The sequence below is a fragment of the Chiloscyllium punctatum genome, chromosome 13 (assembly GCF_047496795.1).
Source record: "Chiloscyllium punctatum isolate Juve2018m chromosome 13, sChiPun1.3, whole genome shotgun sequence".
Taxonomy (NCBI): Eukaryota; Metazoa; Chordata; class Chondrichthyes; order Orectolobiformes; family Hemiscylliidae; genus Chiloscyllium; species Chiloscyllium punctatum.
In genome coordinates this window covers 99,920,387-99,938,517 of record NC_092751.1, presented here as the reverse complement: position 1 = coordinate 99,938,517, position 18,131 = coordinate 99,920,387, and the positions used below count along the sequence as shown (strand labels likewise).

Here is an 18,131-nt window from a genome sequence, read left to right as displayed (position 1 = left end):
TCGCTCAAGAGGGGAAACATTCTCTCAGCATGTACTGTCAAGCCCTTCACCACAGTAAGCAGTTGAGGCCAAAAAGAAATCGAACAGGAATTGGATATAACATCTGTATTCCTGATGAAGGGCTTTTGCCCGAAACGTCGATTTTCCTGCTCCTCGGATGCTGCCTGAACTGCTGTGCTTTTCCAGCACCACTCTAGTCCAGAATATAACATTTGCGGCTTTGGGATCAAAGGATATGGGGAAAAGTGGGAACAGGCATTGGGTAATCAGCCATGATCATACTATATGGCACAGCAGGCATGAAGAGCTGAATGGCGTACAGTTGGTCCTGTTTTCTAAGTTTCTATGTGGTCAAGAACGCTTTGCATCTCTTCATCATCATCACCCAGTCCATTATGGGTTAAACTTCTCAGCTTCATGAAGTCTCATTGCAATTGCTGTTACTAAGTAAATGGTCACAGTCAGGGTTGTATGTCCCAATCCAGATTAGGAGATTTATTCAGAATATAGTCTCTGTTTATTTCACTCAGTTTTGTACTGGAGTATACAGAGCTTTATGGTGATAGCCATGTTACAATCAGAACCTTCCCTGAAGTACCGTGTTCAATTCTGATCACAACACTTTAGGGATGAGATGTTAAACTCGAAGGTACTACAACATAAATTTACCACTCAATGGACTCTGCTGACGGTCTTATGCCCAAAATCCCACTCTTTGGACGCTGCCTGACCAGCTGTGCTTTTCCAGCACCACACTCTCGACTCTGATCTCCAGCATCTGCAGTCCTCACTTTGTCCTACTAAATAGACTCCAAAGGTTAAGTAACAAGGCAAGTTTACACAAACCAAGATTTTATTCCCTGGAATTTAGAAGATAAAGGGTGTTTTGATCAAGGTTTTCAAGACATTAAGAGGAATAAATAAGGTAGATTGGGTGAGATGTTTTCTACTAGCTGCAGAGTCTAGGACTAGCACCATAGTCTAAAAACAGAAGCAAGATCTGCCAGATGTGAATTTAGCCATCACTTCTTCACACAAAGGGTAATGAGTGAATGGAATACTCTTCCACAAATAATAATTGATGTTCAGTCCTTGTTAATTTTGAATTTCTGATTGGTAGATTTGTGTTAGCTGGAAACATCAAGGGTTAGAGCAAAAGAGGTATATGAAGTTAATGTTGCCCATCAGCCATTGTTGCATTGGATCTCAAAACAAGCTCAAGGGGCTAAATGGGCTCTTCCTGTTTCTATGTTCCTCAGTTTTTGCAGAAATGGCGGACTAACTTAAATTAGCTTGTGTGTTAGTTGATGGAAAAGTTTGCAAAACCTGTGTTAATAATTCCAATATATGAAGGGATCTGAAGGGAGGCAAGAGGGAAAATTCATGTGGAATCATGTTCACCACACCTAAATTCAATCCCATCCCTGTCACTCAAGAACATTTTGAGTATATATGCGACTTCTCTATAATGCAAATGATTTATAGCAACATACCACTGACAGGCAATATGCACACAGCAGTATCACAATAAGCGAGGACACCATACATCAAGGTAACATGCAGCCAGGTCTCTCTGCTTTTCGTTTAATCTTATAAATTAATAATTGTTTCAATCATAAACAATTTTAAATATAAACACGTCTTGTTTTAAAAAAAGAAGAGTGGAAGATGTTTGGTTTATTTCTGAACACAACTTGATTTAAACATAACTCTACTTGGAGCTTTTCCTTCATCTAACCCAACTCTTCCTTGTCCTCATCCATATCCATACCATTTCAAAGGACAGTTCTACAATGCACCATTCATTACATTCCCCATTAGGAACTCAATAATCAGGCAGCGTTAAGAACATCGTTATCACAATCCCTGATGTTACACGGGATTGGCATGTGCATGTCTACAACGGGGATTTCTACTTAAGAATGAGCAGCAAGGGAAACTCATTCACTCTTCAGCCTTCTGTACCCGTGGACAATGGGGCTGATTACATCACCTCCTACCTTCCAGACTCTGACTGAGATCTGTTACTCTAACCTTGGCTAAGGAACCTTTCTGCTCCATGTAGTTAAATGTCATAGCATTCTTAACATTCAAGGCTATCAGTCAAGCACTAGAGAGTGAAATCAGTGGAGATTTAGGGTAGTTTTTGTTGCTCCACACTCCACAGGCCAAAGGGCCTCTTCTGTTCTCTGTGATTCTATGGACTACTCAACAAAGAATCTGGGTATGGGGTAGTGTCCCTACTTCTTGATCAGAGGCCCAGATTCCAGTCCTACCTGCTCCAGTGAGGTGTCATAGTACATTTGAACAAGGTAATTAAAAATACATAAATAATCTAGGTGGCTGTCTGCAGGATATCCGACTCTAAGTTTGTAACACCACAGAGGGCAAGATGCCCAGATTCCTTCAGAAGATGGATGAACCCTGAAATTCTTTTAATTCTGATTTGCTAACCTCACATATTCTCCGTCAAGTGATCAGAGTCTGGACAAATTGAAATTTGGATCCAGCAATGTATATTAAAACAAAAATTAAATCTGATTTCCGCCACCTGAGTTTTATATAACGTCAACGAGACATTTATTTTAAAAGAGCCCATTCATGTCTGCACTGGTCATCAAACATCCATCTGCTCTAATTCCATTTTGCGGCATTTGGCTCACTGCCTTATATCCTATGCTATTTTGATTGTTCATTCAAATAGTTCTTAGATGTCTCCAGAGTTCCCCCTTCAATCACCCTTTGAGCCAATGAGTTCCAGATACAGGTTGTTCTGATGAATTGTAGATGCTGTTTCTAAAGTGCAAACATTTAAAACATGTGTTGGCTGTAACGTGATTATATCGCCAACACTTTAATCACTGTTTCTAAAGTGCGATTTCTCGATAATGCAAGAACGCACCCATCTGGTTATAGAACTGACTGTACCCACCAATCTATGGGTGGAAAATCATTTCCTCAAATCCCTTCTAAATCCCCTGCTCCTTACGTTAAAACTATGCCAACTGATTAACAACCCCTTTACTAAAGGGGAGAATTGTTCCCTATTTACAACCCTCAAAACTTTGTTTATCTCTAATCAGGTCCCACCCCTCTTTAACTTCTCTAATCTAAGGAAAACAGCCCCAGCTTAAGTGTCTCTCCTCATAGCTGAATGTCTCCAGTTCAGGCAACATCCTGGTGAATCTCCTCTGTACCGTCTCTAGTGCAATCACATCCTTCCTATAATATGGACTGTCACGCTACTCCTAACTAACGTTATATACAGGTCCATCATAACCTCCTGGTCTTCATTAGTCAAGTCATTGAGTACAGAAGCAAGTGTGCCATATGCCCTCTTAACTATCTGATCCACCTGTCCTTCAAGGATCTGTGGGCAAGCACACCAAGGTCCTCCTGATCCTCTGTATTTCCTAGGATCTTACTATTCACCATGTAGTCCCTTGCCTGGTTAGATTTCCCAAGTGCATTACCTCTCACGATTCACAATAAAATTCCATTTGCCACTGTTCTGACCAGCCTGTCTATACCATCCTGTAACCTAATCCTTCCTTTTCGTTATTTCTCACACTGCCAATTTTCATGTCATCTATGAACTGATTAATCACACCTTCCACATTCATATCTAGATCATTAATGTACACCAACATACAGGACCTAACACTGGACACCCTTTGACCATCATCCTCTGCAACCTTGCCATTAAGCCAATTTTCAATCCAATTTGCAGATTTATGTGGATCCCATGGGCTCTCAGTTTTTTTTTAAACCAGTTTGCCATGTGACATTTTGTCAAATGCCTTACTGAAGTCCATGTCAATTACATCAATGGTATTACCCTTATCTACACATCTAGTCAGCTCCTTGAAAAATTCAACCAAATTGCCCCCTTAGAACACTATGATGTCTATCCTTGATTAATCCTTGCCTCTCCAAGTAGAGATTAATTCTGGTCCTCAGAATTTTTTTCCAATGATTTACCTACTGAAAGTGGCACACTCATTGGCTTGTAGTTTCCTAGTTTATTCCTACCACTCTTGTTGAATGTTTCAATAAGATAAATAAGTCTAAATGTTTTTGCACAAATGTCTCAATATGCATGTCATTGTTTTGCTGCAGTTGATTCACTCTCTCTTAGATGAGAACAACAAATGCTGGAGATCAGAAAGTGAGGACTGCAGATGTTGGAGAGTCAGAGTCGAAAAGGGTGGCATTTGAGAAGCACAGCAGGTCAGGCAGCATTCCTGAAGTGCTTATGCCTGAAACGTCGACCCTCCTGCTCCTTGGATGCTGCCTGACTTGCTGTGCTTTTCCAGTACCACACTTTGACTCATCATGGAGAGAAAGCAAGCTAACGTTTTCAGCTCAGATGACTGGCATTTAAGCTGGTTTTGAGCTGGTGATGCAGCTCTGATGAAGAGTCATTTAGACTCGTAATGTTAGTATGCTCTCTCTCCGTGGATGCTGCTTGACCCACTGTGATCTGCAGCATTTGTTGTTTTCGGTACAGATTCCAGCATCAGCAGTAACTTGTTCCCATTCTCTCTCTTTTAGCTGAAGGATCATCGATCTGAGACATCAACTTTGTTTCTCTCTCTTCACAGACACTGCTGAATTTCAGGCACTTTCTGCTGTTACCTTTTATTTTCAACTAACCTGCTGACGACAACTGTGGCATCCTTTTGAGACCTTTTTATTCCATTATTATGAGCAGCACACAATATTTTGATTAAGGATTAGTTGTTTTAAAAAAAAGAGAAACCTCTGGATTTTAATCTATGGTTACGAAAATTAGTTTTCTGTGAAGATAATTGATCTAATGCAGGACGACATGCAGTTTGATCGGCAACAATTCCAAAGGCACATTATTAAAGCTTACCTCGAATTCTGAGAAAACCTGGGGTATAAAATGCTAAACAACATCAAAGTAGACAGTTAGGATATTTTCCACCAGCAACTTGCTTCATTTTCTTCATTAACATGACTCACTACATTTCAGAGCTAGAATGGTGATCACGTGTGTGATCCTGAACACATGAGGGTTTGTGTGTCATCCCAGAAATATTACAAAAGGGTCTGCAGTGGGGGCTTGTGAATGAAGCAAAATGCTTTATTGATCTAAACACAAAGGCAGTAAACTTGACTTACTCTGAAAAAGGACTGAGGGAACAGCCCATTCAGAAAATAGTCACATACTTTCTTTGACTGCATCAGAAAAGTTTCTCCTAGACCTCACCCTTCAGTCTGGACTCTACCTCCATCTCTTGGGGCAACCAAACGTACAAGGGTCACTGACTCATCCATTTTCTCAGCACACTGGATTCAATGCCTGCCTATTGCACATCACCTCCTCCCCAATCCTCTCCTGACCATGTTTACTTCAACCTCTAGTCCACATTAACTACTCCAGAACATCATTGCTGAAGACTATTTGGTGAATCATTTTAGCTTGACATTGTTCAGACACAAACTCTAGAAATAAACAAGCATTTAATATACCAGATTTTAAACTTTCTGCATGTAAAGTGACTCTAATTACTCTAATTAATTTACTAATCTCGTCTCTCATACCTTCACTGGTGCTGCAACTGAAGAGGGGTTTGAGGGGTATCCTTGTGATGGACTAGTTCCATAACCTGGAGTCTGGCCAGATGGATAACTTGGAGTCTGGCCAGATGGATAACTTGGAGTTGGGCCAGATGCAAAACCTGGAGTCGGGCCAGATGCAAAACCTGGCGCCGGGCCTGATGGATAACCTGGTGTCGGGCCTGATGGATAACCTGGAGTTGGGCCGGAGGCTGAAAACCCTGGGTTAGAAGCAGGATATCCTGGGTTGTATGACGGAGCACCAGGTTGACCACCTTGGCCTTGTGGGTACATTCCAAATGGCTGCTGATTGGGAGGTGCCCCAAATGCATCCGGAAGTTGTGGTCGTATTGAGGCTGCTAAGTTCTCAATCTAAAATGGAACAGAATATGCAATCATTAAGATTTGTATTTGTTAAGCCACAATTTTGATTCATACTTTATTCCAATTTTGCTTGAATAACAATAAACTTACAACAACTTCAAATCTAACTTGTTAATCACTCATAGCATCTCATGGGAGCAGAAGTGAAAACAGAGTTAAGTTTTCTTTATGGAAAATGGGATTAGAACTGGACATTAGTGGAACTATACAAAACAATTCAATTTCCAATTTTGCTTTAGTTTACTTTTATCATTGAATAAATGGGTTTGAAGGTTTAGCCTGAAAGGTACTGCTTTTCAGTATCAGGTTATTGGTTGATTCAAAGAGATCCATAATGCATTCTTTCATCTTGTGTTAGTTCCTAAGCAAACTCCAAATGTAAAAGAAACTTCCCCTTAGTTTTCCAACCAAAGGAAGCCAACAATGTTATTGAAAGGGGGAAAATAAGTGTTTTTTCCAATGAAAAATCGTGACTCTTTGAGGTTACATCAAGCAGAGAAACTACATATTCAGACTTGGCTATTGTTTATAGTCCACACAAGTCTCTTCTTGTCTTAACATCTCATCTCAGCCTGCCTTGTGACTCTCTGCTCTCTTGCAATTGTTGTAGTTTATTTTTGAAAGCACTTTTCTTTTTACAATCATTTCTGTGGCAACAAGTTCCTGTTCTGACCACCATAACTTCCTGATTAAGAGTTGGTTATGACAGTACTGTATTTACGGCCCCTAGTTTTGGATCTCCCACAGTGGAACCACTCTCCACTGCCAGTCTATCAACCCTGTCTGAACCATTTGTGAAGTTAAAGATCTCTGACACGTGCTTATTTTTTAAACCTGAATTGTGGTTTGTATAGGGGGATTAACCTTTTATTGCCTGCTAATGTATGACATTTGGATGTCTATTTTTCTGGAGTGAGAGTGGGGGAACATCGGTACCTGCTGGCATCTGAGCTACATGGAGTGAACGGTCTTACCCATCTGTACTTTGTGACTTACAGGGCAATGGAACCAGAGGGAAATATTTCTATTCATGGTACTCCATGGAAGTGTCAAGAAGGGAACAGCTGTCCTATATTCACTAACCACCACAAAACACCGAATGGAATATAGATAAGGAAAGCCAGTCAGCTTATTTTTGTTATTCCATCTGGAAGCACAAATTTAAAACGAGTCATCTATCGGAATCTTCACTGAATAACCTAACGATTCCTTTTCATGAGTCTCCATAGACATTGATAGACATCCATATAAAAATGGATGGTCCAACTGAAACAACGAAGAGATCTAAAGCACTAGCCAAAAACACACACATCATGGAATCTGAAGAATGTGACAGGGGTTTCACCCATCGAGTGGACAGGTCCACATTATCTATATTTTATTTTCGGGAAGTCTCAATGAGTTAAGTGCCAATTGGGTGGGGGCAGGACCTTCCTGGGAATGAGGACCACACGAGTAGAGAGACTCATCGCTGCTGATCACAGATTGCCAGCACCTCACTGCTCAGCAGTGCCAATGGACAGACAGTGGCTACTGCCAGTACTGTATCTGCCCAAGGCCAAAGATGGACCCCAGAACAGGCAGGTAATATGGAGAGTGGACCACTTGGAGTCAGGGGAGGTGTGACAGCTGACAACCAACCCCTTCACCCTTCCTTTTAAATGAAGGACTCTGCACCACCTGGAAATCAACAAAGTGTGTGCAGGTGTTCCACTATATCCCCTAACTGTCACTGGGTGAATACCATGGCATAAGGACAGAGACGCATTATTAGGCACTAATTGATGGCAGTCACTGTGCATGGTCTGGTGGCTCATCAGCCCCCAACAGCGTCCCTCAGAGGCTGAGGCCTCAGTAGGGACTGGACCTGGTTGAGAAGCGCCTTACTGGGCACTGCTCTTTTTCCTAAGTAGTTTTAGGAGTCACTGGGGCCAGTCAGACAAGGCCTGGCGAGGAGTGGGATGGTGATGTGCTGGGTGAGGGGCAATAATTGGGACAGGGGGTTGGAGTGATTTTTCTTGTCAGACCAACCCCCCAATCTCACTAGAGGAACGCCAAGGTGAGAGGGCAGTAGCAGGCACTCTACTCCCAGCCACATCTCACCGTTTTCAGGCTTCCAACAACCTCCCTCCACCCCAACTCTTAACCTTCTGTTTACAGGCTCTTTTAAAATTCAGCATGTCACACGCAAACATAGAGATAGTAAGAAGGTGTGCTCTTGTGTGTGATGCCCACCTATGCCAGCCTAGTCTGCCCTGGACTGCACGAGAGAGTGCTTTATGTCATTAGACTGCTTTTTATCCCCCTCAGCTAATACCAGCTTCTAGAAAATGCAAAATGCTTTCCCAAACTACAGACACAATGACTCCACAATGCAATAGGAAACAGATGCAAATTAAGCTTCTTGAACACATCATTTGCAAAGATCAGAAACCTTGGTCCAGTGCAGTCTTGTTTTATAAAAGCAATATAAAACCCAGATGCTGAAAATCTGAGCTAGGAACATGGCATGTTTGAATGACACAGTAGTCCTGGCAACATTGCTGAAGGCTGAACAAGGTTCAGTTTGAAATGAAATCAATAAAATTTATTAGAACTTAGAAATTCCTATGGTCCACAAATGCTGCCAGATCTGCTAAATGTTTGCAGCATTTATCTATCGTTTTAGTTTGGCTGTTCTGGGATTTATATCAGAGCACGAAAAGACACATTCATACACAAGTTTAGTGCCACTTACCCTTCCTGACATATTGGAGAAATTGGCACTTGTTGGCATGCTTCCAAAAGAATCCAGTCCAATGGGCATGGTCGGATTGGGGCCCCATGGATTACCACCTGAAATCGAGCAAAAAAAAACAATGATCAAGAAATAGTAAACGCATATCTCTTAGCACTGCTGCCTCACAGCGCTAGGGACCCACGCTCGATTCTAGCCTCGGGCAACTGTCTATGTGGAGTTTGCACATTCTCCACACAGACAGTAAATGTAGGTGAATGGGTCTGGGTGGGTTACTCTTTGGAGGGTCGGTGTGGACTTGTAGGGCCGAAGAGCCTGTTTCCACACTGTAGGGAATCTAATCAATGGAACTCTGCTCAAAGTTGAGCAGACATAAGCACAGAATTTTCCTGGAGGTATCAGTTCAACTGTTTTGGCTCACTTGGTGGGTATTCTCACTTTAGAGTCTAAAGCTATGGCTTCAAGCTCCCAGGTGTGGCACAAAGACCTAGGTGCAATGCTGATGGTATGTTGCATTGTTGGAGTACAGAAGTAATACAAGTGCTATATTGTTCACACACAAAACGGTATGAGTGCTACATTGTCTGAGTACAAAACTGATACGAATTGATGTACGATACTGATATCGCAGGCATTGTTGCCAGTTTTCATCCTTTATTAAGACTGAGGCCTCAGATTCAACCTATTCCAGTTCATGTGAAAAATCCTCGTGTATGACTAACCAACATTTTGCATAACAACTATCTGCCTTTATGTAGCTCTTCAATTTAGCAAATAATCTTAAAGCACTTTGAAGAGGCACTGACATTGTTGAAATGTAGGTGACTAGCGAATGTCTTTTTCCCCAGGGTACAGGAGTCCAAAACTAGAGGGCATAGGTTTAAGGTAAGGGAGGGTAAGATTTAAAAGGGAACGGAGGGGTAACTTTTTTTCCACACAGAGGGTGATGCGTATATGGAATGACCCACCAGAGGAAGTTGTAGAGGAGAGTACAACATTTAAACATTTTTTGCAACATTTAAAAAACATTTGGATAGGTAGATAGATAGGAAAGGTTTTTGAGGGATATAGGCCAAATGCAGGAAAATGGGAGTGGTTCAGTTTGGGAAACCTGGTTGGCATAGATGAGGTGGACCAATAGGTTCTGTTTCAGTGCTGGATGACTCCACGGGGAGCTGAGTAAAGTGACCAAAGGCACATTGAAAGAGATAGGATTTGAGTCAGTTTGGGAAGGAGACTCAAAGGTCAACTCCCAATAAGCAAGGTTCTAAAACATGTGTGGGACTGGGGGAGTGTAAAAAAGATTAGGTACAAAGGACTTGTACTAGAATATGTGACAAGAGAAGATGTTGACATTGGGAAAGTCAAAGTCATGGAATTCAATCACAAATCCAAAGGTGAATGAAAAGGCCAATTATGTTAAATGTTATGAAATAGGCCAGGCTTGACAAAGGAGGGACAGTATGCAACATAGTCACTAATGATGTCCTTCGTGATTTTGACAAGAGGGATCTTAATTCAGTTAGAACATAATCTATGTTGCACAGGGACAGCTTGAACTTTCATCTTTTGAAATGCAGAATGAGCAGCAAACTCAAGCTTAAATTCAGTAACCTGAACTGGTGGAAATAAACCACACATAATCCCCGAATCCCTTTCAATCAATGTGCTTGTGTTGTCTCTGCCAATCAAGGGCAGCACATCTCAAATCAAGGACATCACCAGCACTCACTGACTGTTCTAAAGTAAAGAGGACTCAATGGAAAGACAGAGCTCAAGAAATCATCCTATGATGCAAAAAGAAATACAAAAAGGCCCTTCAGACATGAAATCAAAATGGCAGGTCAAATAAAAACTGCAGCATTGGAGCAAGACTGCAGAGTGCCCAGCGGTTTTCCTTAAGAATTATTAACTATTCAGCAAGATGTTGAAGAGAAAATAATTTTATGGAGATTTGGGCCTGTCAGAGACATGGTGGTAATGTCTCTAATAATCCAGAATCACTCATAATGTTCTAATGACATAGTTCAAGTAGCACCAAGGCAGACATCGAAATTAAATTCAATGAAAACCTAGAATAAAAACAAGCTGGCCAAATGGTGACTATTTGTGTCATCACAGTGACACTGTGTAACCACAGTGGATTGTCGTAAAAGCCCACGTGGTTCATTTATGTTCTTCAGGAGAAGGAAATTTGCTGATCTCATCTGGTCTGGCGACTGATGACTTCAAACTCACGGCAATGGGAACTCAAAGGGTGTGGTGCTGGCAAAGCACAGCCGGTCAGGCAACATCCGAGGATGCTGCGCTTTTCCAGCACCACACCTTTTGACCCCGATCGCCAGCATTTGCAGTCCTCACTTTCACCTGGCTGACTGGGAACTGTCCTTTGTACCATCAAGGATGAGCAACAAATACTGGTCTAGCCCCACAAATTGTATTTTAAAAAAAAATAGTTTGAATGGATGGGGGATTAGCTCACTGAGGAATGAAGAATGACAGTTCTCAGCTGGGTGGTCTCCAAGGTAGGTGCACAAAGATATTTCACAGATTTGATTATCGTGTAATTTCTTGAAAATTGGCCTCTGCCGAAATTATTAAGCAGGGCTTCCCTCTCAACATGACCCCTCCCCAACACATACACACACCCTCTTCGTCCAAAAGGCCCCTGGAGATCCATGAAATACTTGAGTCATGCAAACATTATGGTACCTGGTGCAGGTGGGTATCCTCCTGGTGCAGGTGGGTATCCTCCTGGCGCTGGCGGGTATCCACCTGGCGCTGGCGGATATCCACCTGGCGCTGGCGGGTATCCACCTGGCGCTGGCGGGTATCCACCTGGCGCTGGCGGGTATCCTGGGTAACTCATCTTTTAAATCTGAGAAGAGAAACAAATTCAAATCTTAAAATTTAAAAATAAAATCAACCTGGCAACACAGTTATCTACGTCAACTGTCTGAAAGGAAAAATGGAGAAATAACTTGGACAGGTATAGCGCCTCTCTTACCTGTCAGGTACAGCTAATGAAGGACATTTACGGTTTCGATGCAGGAAATAAACCAGGTTTTTGGGGGTTACTGAGTTCTAGGTGTTAAGAGATCAGTTGGCTGAACAGCTGGTTTGCGATGCAGAGTGAGGCCAACTGGGTGGTTTCGATTCCCATACCAGCTGAGATTACCATAAAAGGTTCCTTCTCACCCTCTTCCCCTCACCTGTGGCATGGTGACCCTCAAATTAAACCAGCAGCAGTCACCTCTCTGTTATGAGGGTGTGGGACAATGGTAACTTTATGTTAAAGGCATTATATCAATGCAAGTACTGTCTAATTGATCACAATGCACTCTAATCAAAATTTCACTCTCAGCTATGTTAGCAACGTCTTTGGAGTCTGCAACATATCACCTAGCATTATCCCCAGCAAAGCTCTATACAAAGTGCAGCAGCATCAGAACCGAAAGTGGTTACACAGAATCAAGGACTTTGCCCATTTGATATGATTGAATGGCCAATTGATTCAATTCATTTCAGCAAATAGGCCAGGAGAGTTGGCCAGAGCAGATCTGGGTTTGGAGCCGATCGATTCAGATAGCAGTTGCATCAGAGCAATGGTCTGTAGAAATCCATCTCACGTAGAATCCCTATAATGTAGAAGCAGGCCATTCAGCCCATTGAGTCCACACTGTCCCTTTGAAGAGCATGCCACTCAAAACCACCCTGCTACCCTATCTCTGTAACACTTCATTTCCCATGGCTAATCCACATAGCTTGCACGTCCCTGGACTCCAAGAGACAATTTAGCATGGCTAATCCACCTAAACTGCACACCTTTGGACTGTGGTTGGAAACTCACACTGGCATGTGGAGAACGTGCAAACTCCACACAGACAGCGGCCTGAGGGTGGAATCGAAGGCGGGTCTCTGGTGCTGTGAGGTAGCAGTGCGAACTACTGAGCCACCCTACCGTCCCACATACCCGGATCACAGACCAAATTTTATTTCTTGTTAAACCAACAGCCTTACAGCTGGAAACTTGGTAATGAGCCATACCTCCAGATTTTCCCACAAAGCAGAAGGAGAAGGAATTGGAGGTTGATTAAATACAAGACAATAAATGCTAAGACAGCTGTTTATTTGGTGCAAGGAATATTTCTTCAATGTGCAATTGCGTGACAGCTTAAACAAATAAAAGTGACAAACTGCAAGATTATAATATATATGCGCGAGCATGTAAAGACAACTTTGAGAGGTGTATCCATGCACTATCAATATTAAAGTCCAGCCCAGACCACGTAGGGAACATAGCCATAAACACAGGGATAAGGGTGATGCAGAAAAAGCAGGGGCTTTAGAAGGACAGCATATTTCATGACACCCTCTTCCAATTCGTTCTTGCACACACTTGTAATTTTATTAAAGTGGCCTATGTCGATTACTATTAGATCAAGTTGCAGCTCAGTTAATGAGCCTCAGCACTGAATCTGCATACAGCCATTTTAATCAATGATACGATTGGAATCTCGCTGAACAGGAAAGGGACAAGTCTCACTCACTGTTAACTGTGCGAGAGTCTTGCTTTGAAGTGACGTTAACAAAATTCGATCCCGCTTCTAAGGTTATGGAAGAACTACATGCATATATATTAAGTGCCTTTTATGATTTCATGATGTCCCAGGGTGATTTATAGGCAGATTGTACTTTTGAAGTCTGGTCATTGTTTGTGATGCAGGAAGTGTGATAACCAAGTTTGCACACGGAGAAATTGTGGTGGGTTAATGGTGACAATTTAGGCGTTTGTATGAGACTAGAACATCAAGACAAATTGACATTAGAATCCCAATCTGTTGTTCGAGAAGTTTGTAACCACTCCAAACAACCAAAATTCAGTCCCTAATCTATATAGATGACAGCTGCATTGACAATTACATTGTTTATTCTACTGGAAACACCCATTGATCTATCCAACAATGCATCAGAAACTGCTGTTGCTATTTTAATGCCAATCTGTCTGAATAGGATTTAGTCGTTACTAACAGCTGGGATTATCAGATCATTATCATGTTGCTACAAGCCGCCTCATGCTGTGCACAAGTCGGTTTCATAGTGTAACAACGGCAACACTTAAAAGTACAGCTGCCTGCAAAATGTTTTACAACATCCTGACGCCGCAAAAGGTGCTATATAAATCCAAGTATTTCTCTCTTAACCATGCATAAAATTCCAATCCAGTTCCATCGAGGCAACTCTTGAACAGTCTTACCTGCCAATCTTCCTTCCCAACTATCCACTCCACCCTCCTCTCTGACCTATCACCTTCATCCACACACCCCCCCCATCTGCCTATTGTACTCTTTGCTACCTTCTCCCCAGCCCCAACCCCCCTGCCATTTATATCTCCACTCCGGAGGCTCCCTGCCTTCATTCCTGATGAAGGGCTTTTGCCTGAAACGTTGATTTTCCTGCTCCTCGGATACTGCCTGACCTGCTGTGCTTTTCCAGCACCACTCTAATCTAAACTCTTGAACAGCCAGCAGTGAGTGCGAGATAGCACTGCTGCCTCACAGCACCAAGGTCCCAGGTTCGATTCCAGCCTCGGGTGACTGTCTGTGTGGAGTTTGCACATTCTCCCAGTGGTTGCGTGGGTTTCCACCTGATGCTCCGATTTCCTACCATAGTCCAAAGATGTGCAGGTTAGGTGAATTGGCCATGCTAAATTGCCCATCGTGTTAGGTGCATTAGTCAGGGGTAAATGTCGGGGAATGGGTCTGGGTGGGTTGCTCTTCGGAAGGTCGGTGTGGACTTGTTGGGCCGAAGGGCCTGTTTCCACACTTAGGGAATCTAATCATTTCCATACTCAACACTTTGGACTTGACTCGAATCATACTTGTATTAATTCACATGTGCCGCTTAACAAGACAGTGTTTGTGCCAAAGGCAATTTGTGCCATGGCAAACCGTGGTAAAAGTCAAGAAAATGTAAGAATGTGAGTTAATAAAGTAGACATGACAGCATGTTCATCTGAACCTTGCAGAATTACACAATAAGTACAGTATTGTCACAACCTGTTTATCAGATCATAACGTACCCATTCACTAATAGTAACCAATAATGGTTATTAATTCCAATCTGACAGTGATTAGGATTTGAAACACACTGGTCAATAGCATGATGGAAACATATTCAATAAGGAACCTTATTTGGTAGGAGATTGAGAGTGAGGGGGGGAGCAACGTTAGTCTGCGATGGTGGAAGGGGAGGAGAGAGGTGGGCAAGGAAATGGATTGAAGGGGGCAAAAAAACTGCAAAGACAGGGGAGTGGGAACAACTCTACTGCCCTTCAAAAGAGCTTTCACAGACTCAACGGGCTGAATGGCCTCCTTCTGCATTGTACAATCATCTAAGTGAAGATTTCTTTCAATTTTGATTATTGACAGTATGAGTTTGCAAAAGAGACAAATGTGCTTTAATTCAAAAACAGAAATTGCTGGAGAAGCTCAGCAGGATCTGGCAGCATCTGTGGACAGAAAGCAGCGTTAACATTTGGGACCCAGTGACTCTTCTTCAGAAATCACAGTTCTTTGTCTACATTTTAGCATTTTACTTTCTTTTGTTAATGTGACGTGGTGAAATAATTAAAGTGGGGCCTTCGAAAAAAAAAGTCACTACATTTGGATACAACTCAGTGCAAATTGCACCCTCACAAATATTGCTGCAATCCTTTCTTGTTGTAGAAAATTTAGAGGTCAGAGAAATAAGCTTCATGACTTAATTCCTCCAGAGAGCTGTGTGTATGACAGAGAGAGAGAGAGGAGAGGGAATGAAATGGTGAGAGAGTCAGATAGGCAGGCACGGGGTGGGGGGGGGGGGCAGAGAGGGAGGAGGGGGAAGAGGGAGAGGAGCAAAAAGCATTAAAGACAATGGAGACAACTGTGAAAGGACAGAAAGACAGAAGAGGATAGAAAAAGAAGGGGAGAGACAAAGAGGGAGGGGTGGACTGTGGAAGGGTGTGTGTGAGGAAGTTGGTAGGAGATTGGGAGTGAAGGGATGTGAGACAAAGTGAGTCGGGGGGAGAAGCTGGGCAAGGAAATACAGCAAGAAGGGTGGGATAGAGATTGGGTATATTAGAGGAAGAAACTGGAATTGGAGCGAGAAAGGGGCTGATGGAGATCGCTGTGGAAATGGAGAGGAGGTTCAAAGGTTGAGGTGGGGAACATGAAAAGAAAGAAAATGTGTGCGCGAAAGAGAAAAAGAGCAAGGAGGACAAAGATACACATTACTGTATTTGATTACTGCTGTGTTGAAAATAGCATTTATCATCAGGACAGTCTTACAGCTAAGTATGAACTGACTAGCCTGATTCCACACTGTGGAGATTTGATGATGCTCCCTCTGAGGCAGAAGCTGAGCCAGCTTGATTCTAGGAAAGCTTCAGCAACAGTGGGAAGTTACACAACTTTCTTTATCAAGGGTCAGTTCCCCGAGGGTATGGATGTGAAAGCACTTGTGGTGCGGGTGGGGGTTGGGAATGGACTGAATGTACAAGATCCATTTTCAGAAGGCAGAGAGTGAGTTATGAGGAAACAAAACATGACATAGCGGTGCCGGTGTTGGACCTGGGGTGGATAAAGTTGAGAGTGTGGTGCTGGAAAAGCACAGCAGGTCAGGAAGCATCCAAGGAGCAGGAGGATCGACGTTCCAAAGTCAGATGTCACATGACACCAGGTTACAGTCCAACAGGTTCATTTGACCAGGTTATAGACCAACGGATCTTTTACCTGATGTCATGTGAATTCTGACAAGGAATCAAAGCAGCTTTGCAAAAGGTTTCCAAACATCATAAAGTGATGACAAAACAACGAAAAGAATTCATGAAATGTTCACTGGAAAAAGGTGTGACAAATGCCCTTGAAAGACTGAATTGTGCAACAATATATTTAAAAAGAACAAAACTGCTGATAAAAGTTTGCAGATGACACCAAAGTTGGAGGGGTAGTGGACAGCGAAGATGGTTACCTCAGAGTACAATGGGATCTTGATCAGATCAGACAGTGGGCTGAGAAGTGGCTGATGGACATTAATTTAGATAAATGTGAGGTGCTGCATTTTGGAAAGGCAAATTAGAGCAGGGCTTGTACACTTAATGGTAAGGTCCTGGGGAGTGTTGCTAAACAAAGAGACCTTGGAGTGCAGGTTCATAGTTCGTTGAAAGTAGATTAGATTAGATTACATTACAGCGTGGAAACCTTCGCCCAACAAGTCCACACCGACCCGCCGAAGCGCAACCCACCCATGCCCCTACATTTACCCCTTACTTAACACTACGGGCAATTTAGCATGGCCAATTCACCTGACCTGCACATCTTTGGACTGTGGGAGGAAACTGGAGCACCCGGAGGAAACCCACGCAGACATGGGGAGAATGTGCAAACTCCACACAGTCAGTCGCCTGAGGTGGGAATTGAACCCGGGTCTCAGGCACTGTGAGGCAGCAGTGCTAACCACTGTGCCACCGTGCCGCCCATACACTTGTTGCACTTTTGATAATGAAAAATGGTGAACGTTGTAAATATTTTGGGATGAACCACTGATAACAGGCTGAAAACATTGCATAAGAAATAGGCATTCAATGATATGTGGGTTCCACTGGTGTTAACAAAATAAGCACAATTGGAAGAGTCCTCACAATCTCAATACAGAAGATGGACCATGCATTGTTACCCTGGGGCCCTGGATTGTTCTGTGGGATGCAGGGCCTTAACTGAACTGAACGTGCAGGTTTGGAGAGTAACTCTCACTTGTTTTGAAACTGATTGTTTGTGTTAGTTTAGTGTCATAGAGATGTACAGCACGGAAACAGACCCTTTGGTCCAACCTGTCCATGCTGACCAGATTTTCAGCATGTTGCCAGGGTTGGAGGATTTGAGCTATAGGGAGAGGCTGAATAGCTGGGGCTGTTTTCCCTGGAGCATCGGAGATTGAGAGGTGACTTTACAGAGGTTTATAAAATCATGGATGGCATGGGTCGAGTTGGTCTTTTCCCTGGGGGAGTCCAGATCTAGAGGGCATAGATTTAGGGTGAGAGGGAAAAATTTAGAAGAGACCTAAGAAGCAACCTTTTCATGCAGAGGGTGGTGTGTATATGGAATCAGCTGCCAATGAGTAGGTTCAGCATTTAAAAGGTGTCTGGATGGGTATATAAATAGAAAGGGTTTAGAGGGATATGGGTCAAGTGCTGGCAAATGGGACTAAGTTAGGTCAGAAAATCTGGTCAGCATGGACAAGTTGGACCAAAGGGTCTGTTTCCGTGCTGTACATCTCTATGACACTAAACTAACACAAACAATCAGTTTCAAAACAAGTGAGAGTTACTCTCCAAACCTGCACGTTCAGTTCAGTTAAGGCCCTGCATCCCACAGAACAATCCAGG

At 42.8% G+C, this 18,131-nt stretch overlaps 1 protein-coding gene across 2 annotated transcripts in view; it reads right to left on the bottom strand.

Annotated features, from left to right (window-relative positions):
- LOC140484706 (annexin A4-like) overlaps positions 1-18,131 on the bottom strand; it is an 81,749-nt gene that overhangs the window by 38,169 nt on the left and 25,449 nt on the right. Inside the window, exons 2-5 of one of the 2 annotated variants that reach the window (XM_072583428.1) lie at positions 11,420-11,585; positions 8,708-8,805; positions 5,572-5,958; positions 4,880-4,912 (exon numbers count right to left, since the gene is read on the bottom strand). In XM_072583428.1, the coding sequence (XP_072439529.1) occupies positions 4,880-4,912; positions 5,572-5,958; positions 8,708-8,805; positions 11,420-11,576 (675 nt within the window). In that variant the 5' untranslated portion in view covers positions 11,577-11,585. The remainder of the gene's footprint in view (positions 1-4,879; positions 4,913-5,571; positions 5,959-8,707; positions 8,806-11,419; positions 11,586-18,131) is intronic. The other variant, XM_072583429.1, reaches the window with a different exon arrangement.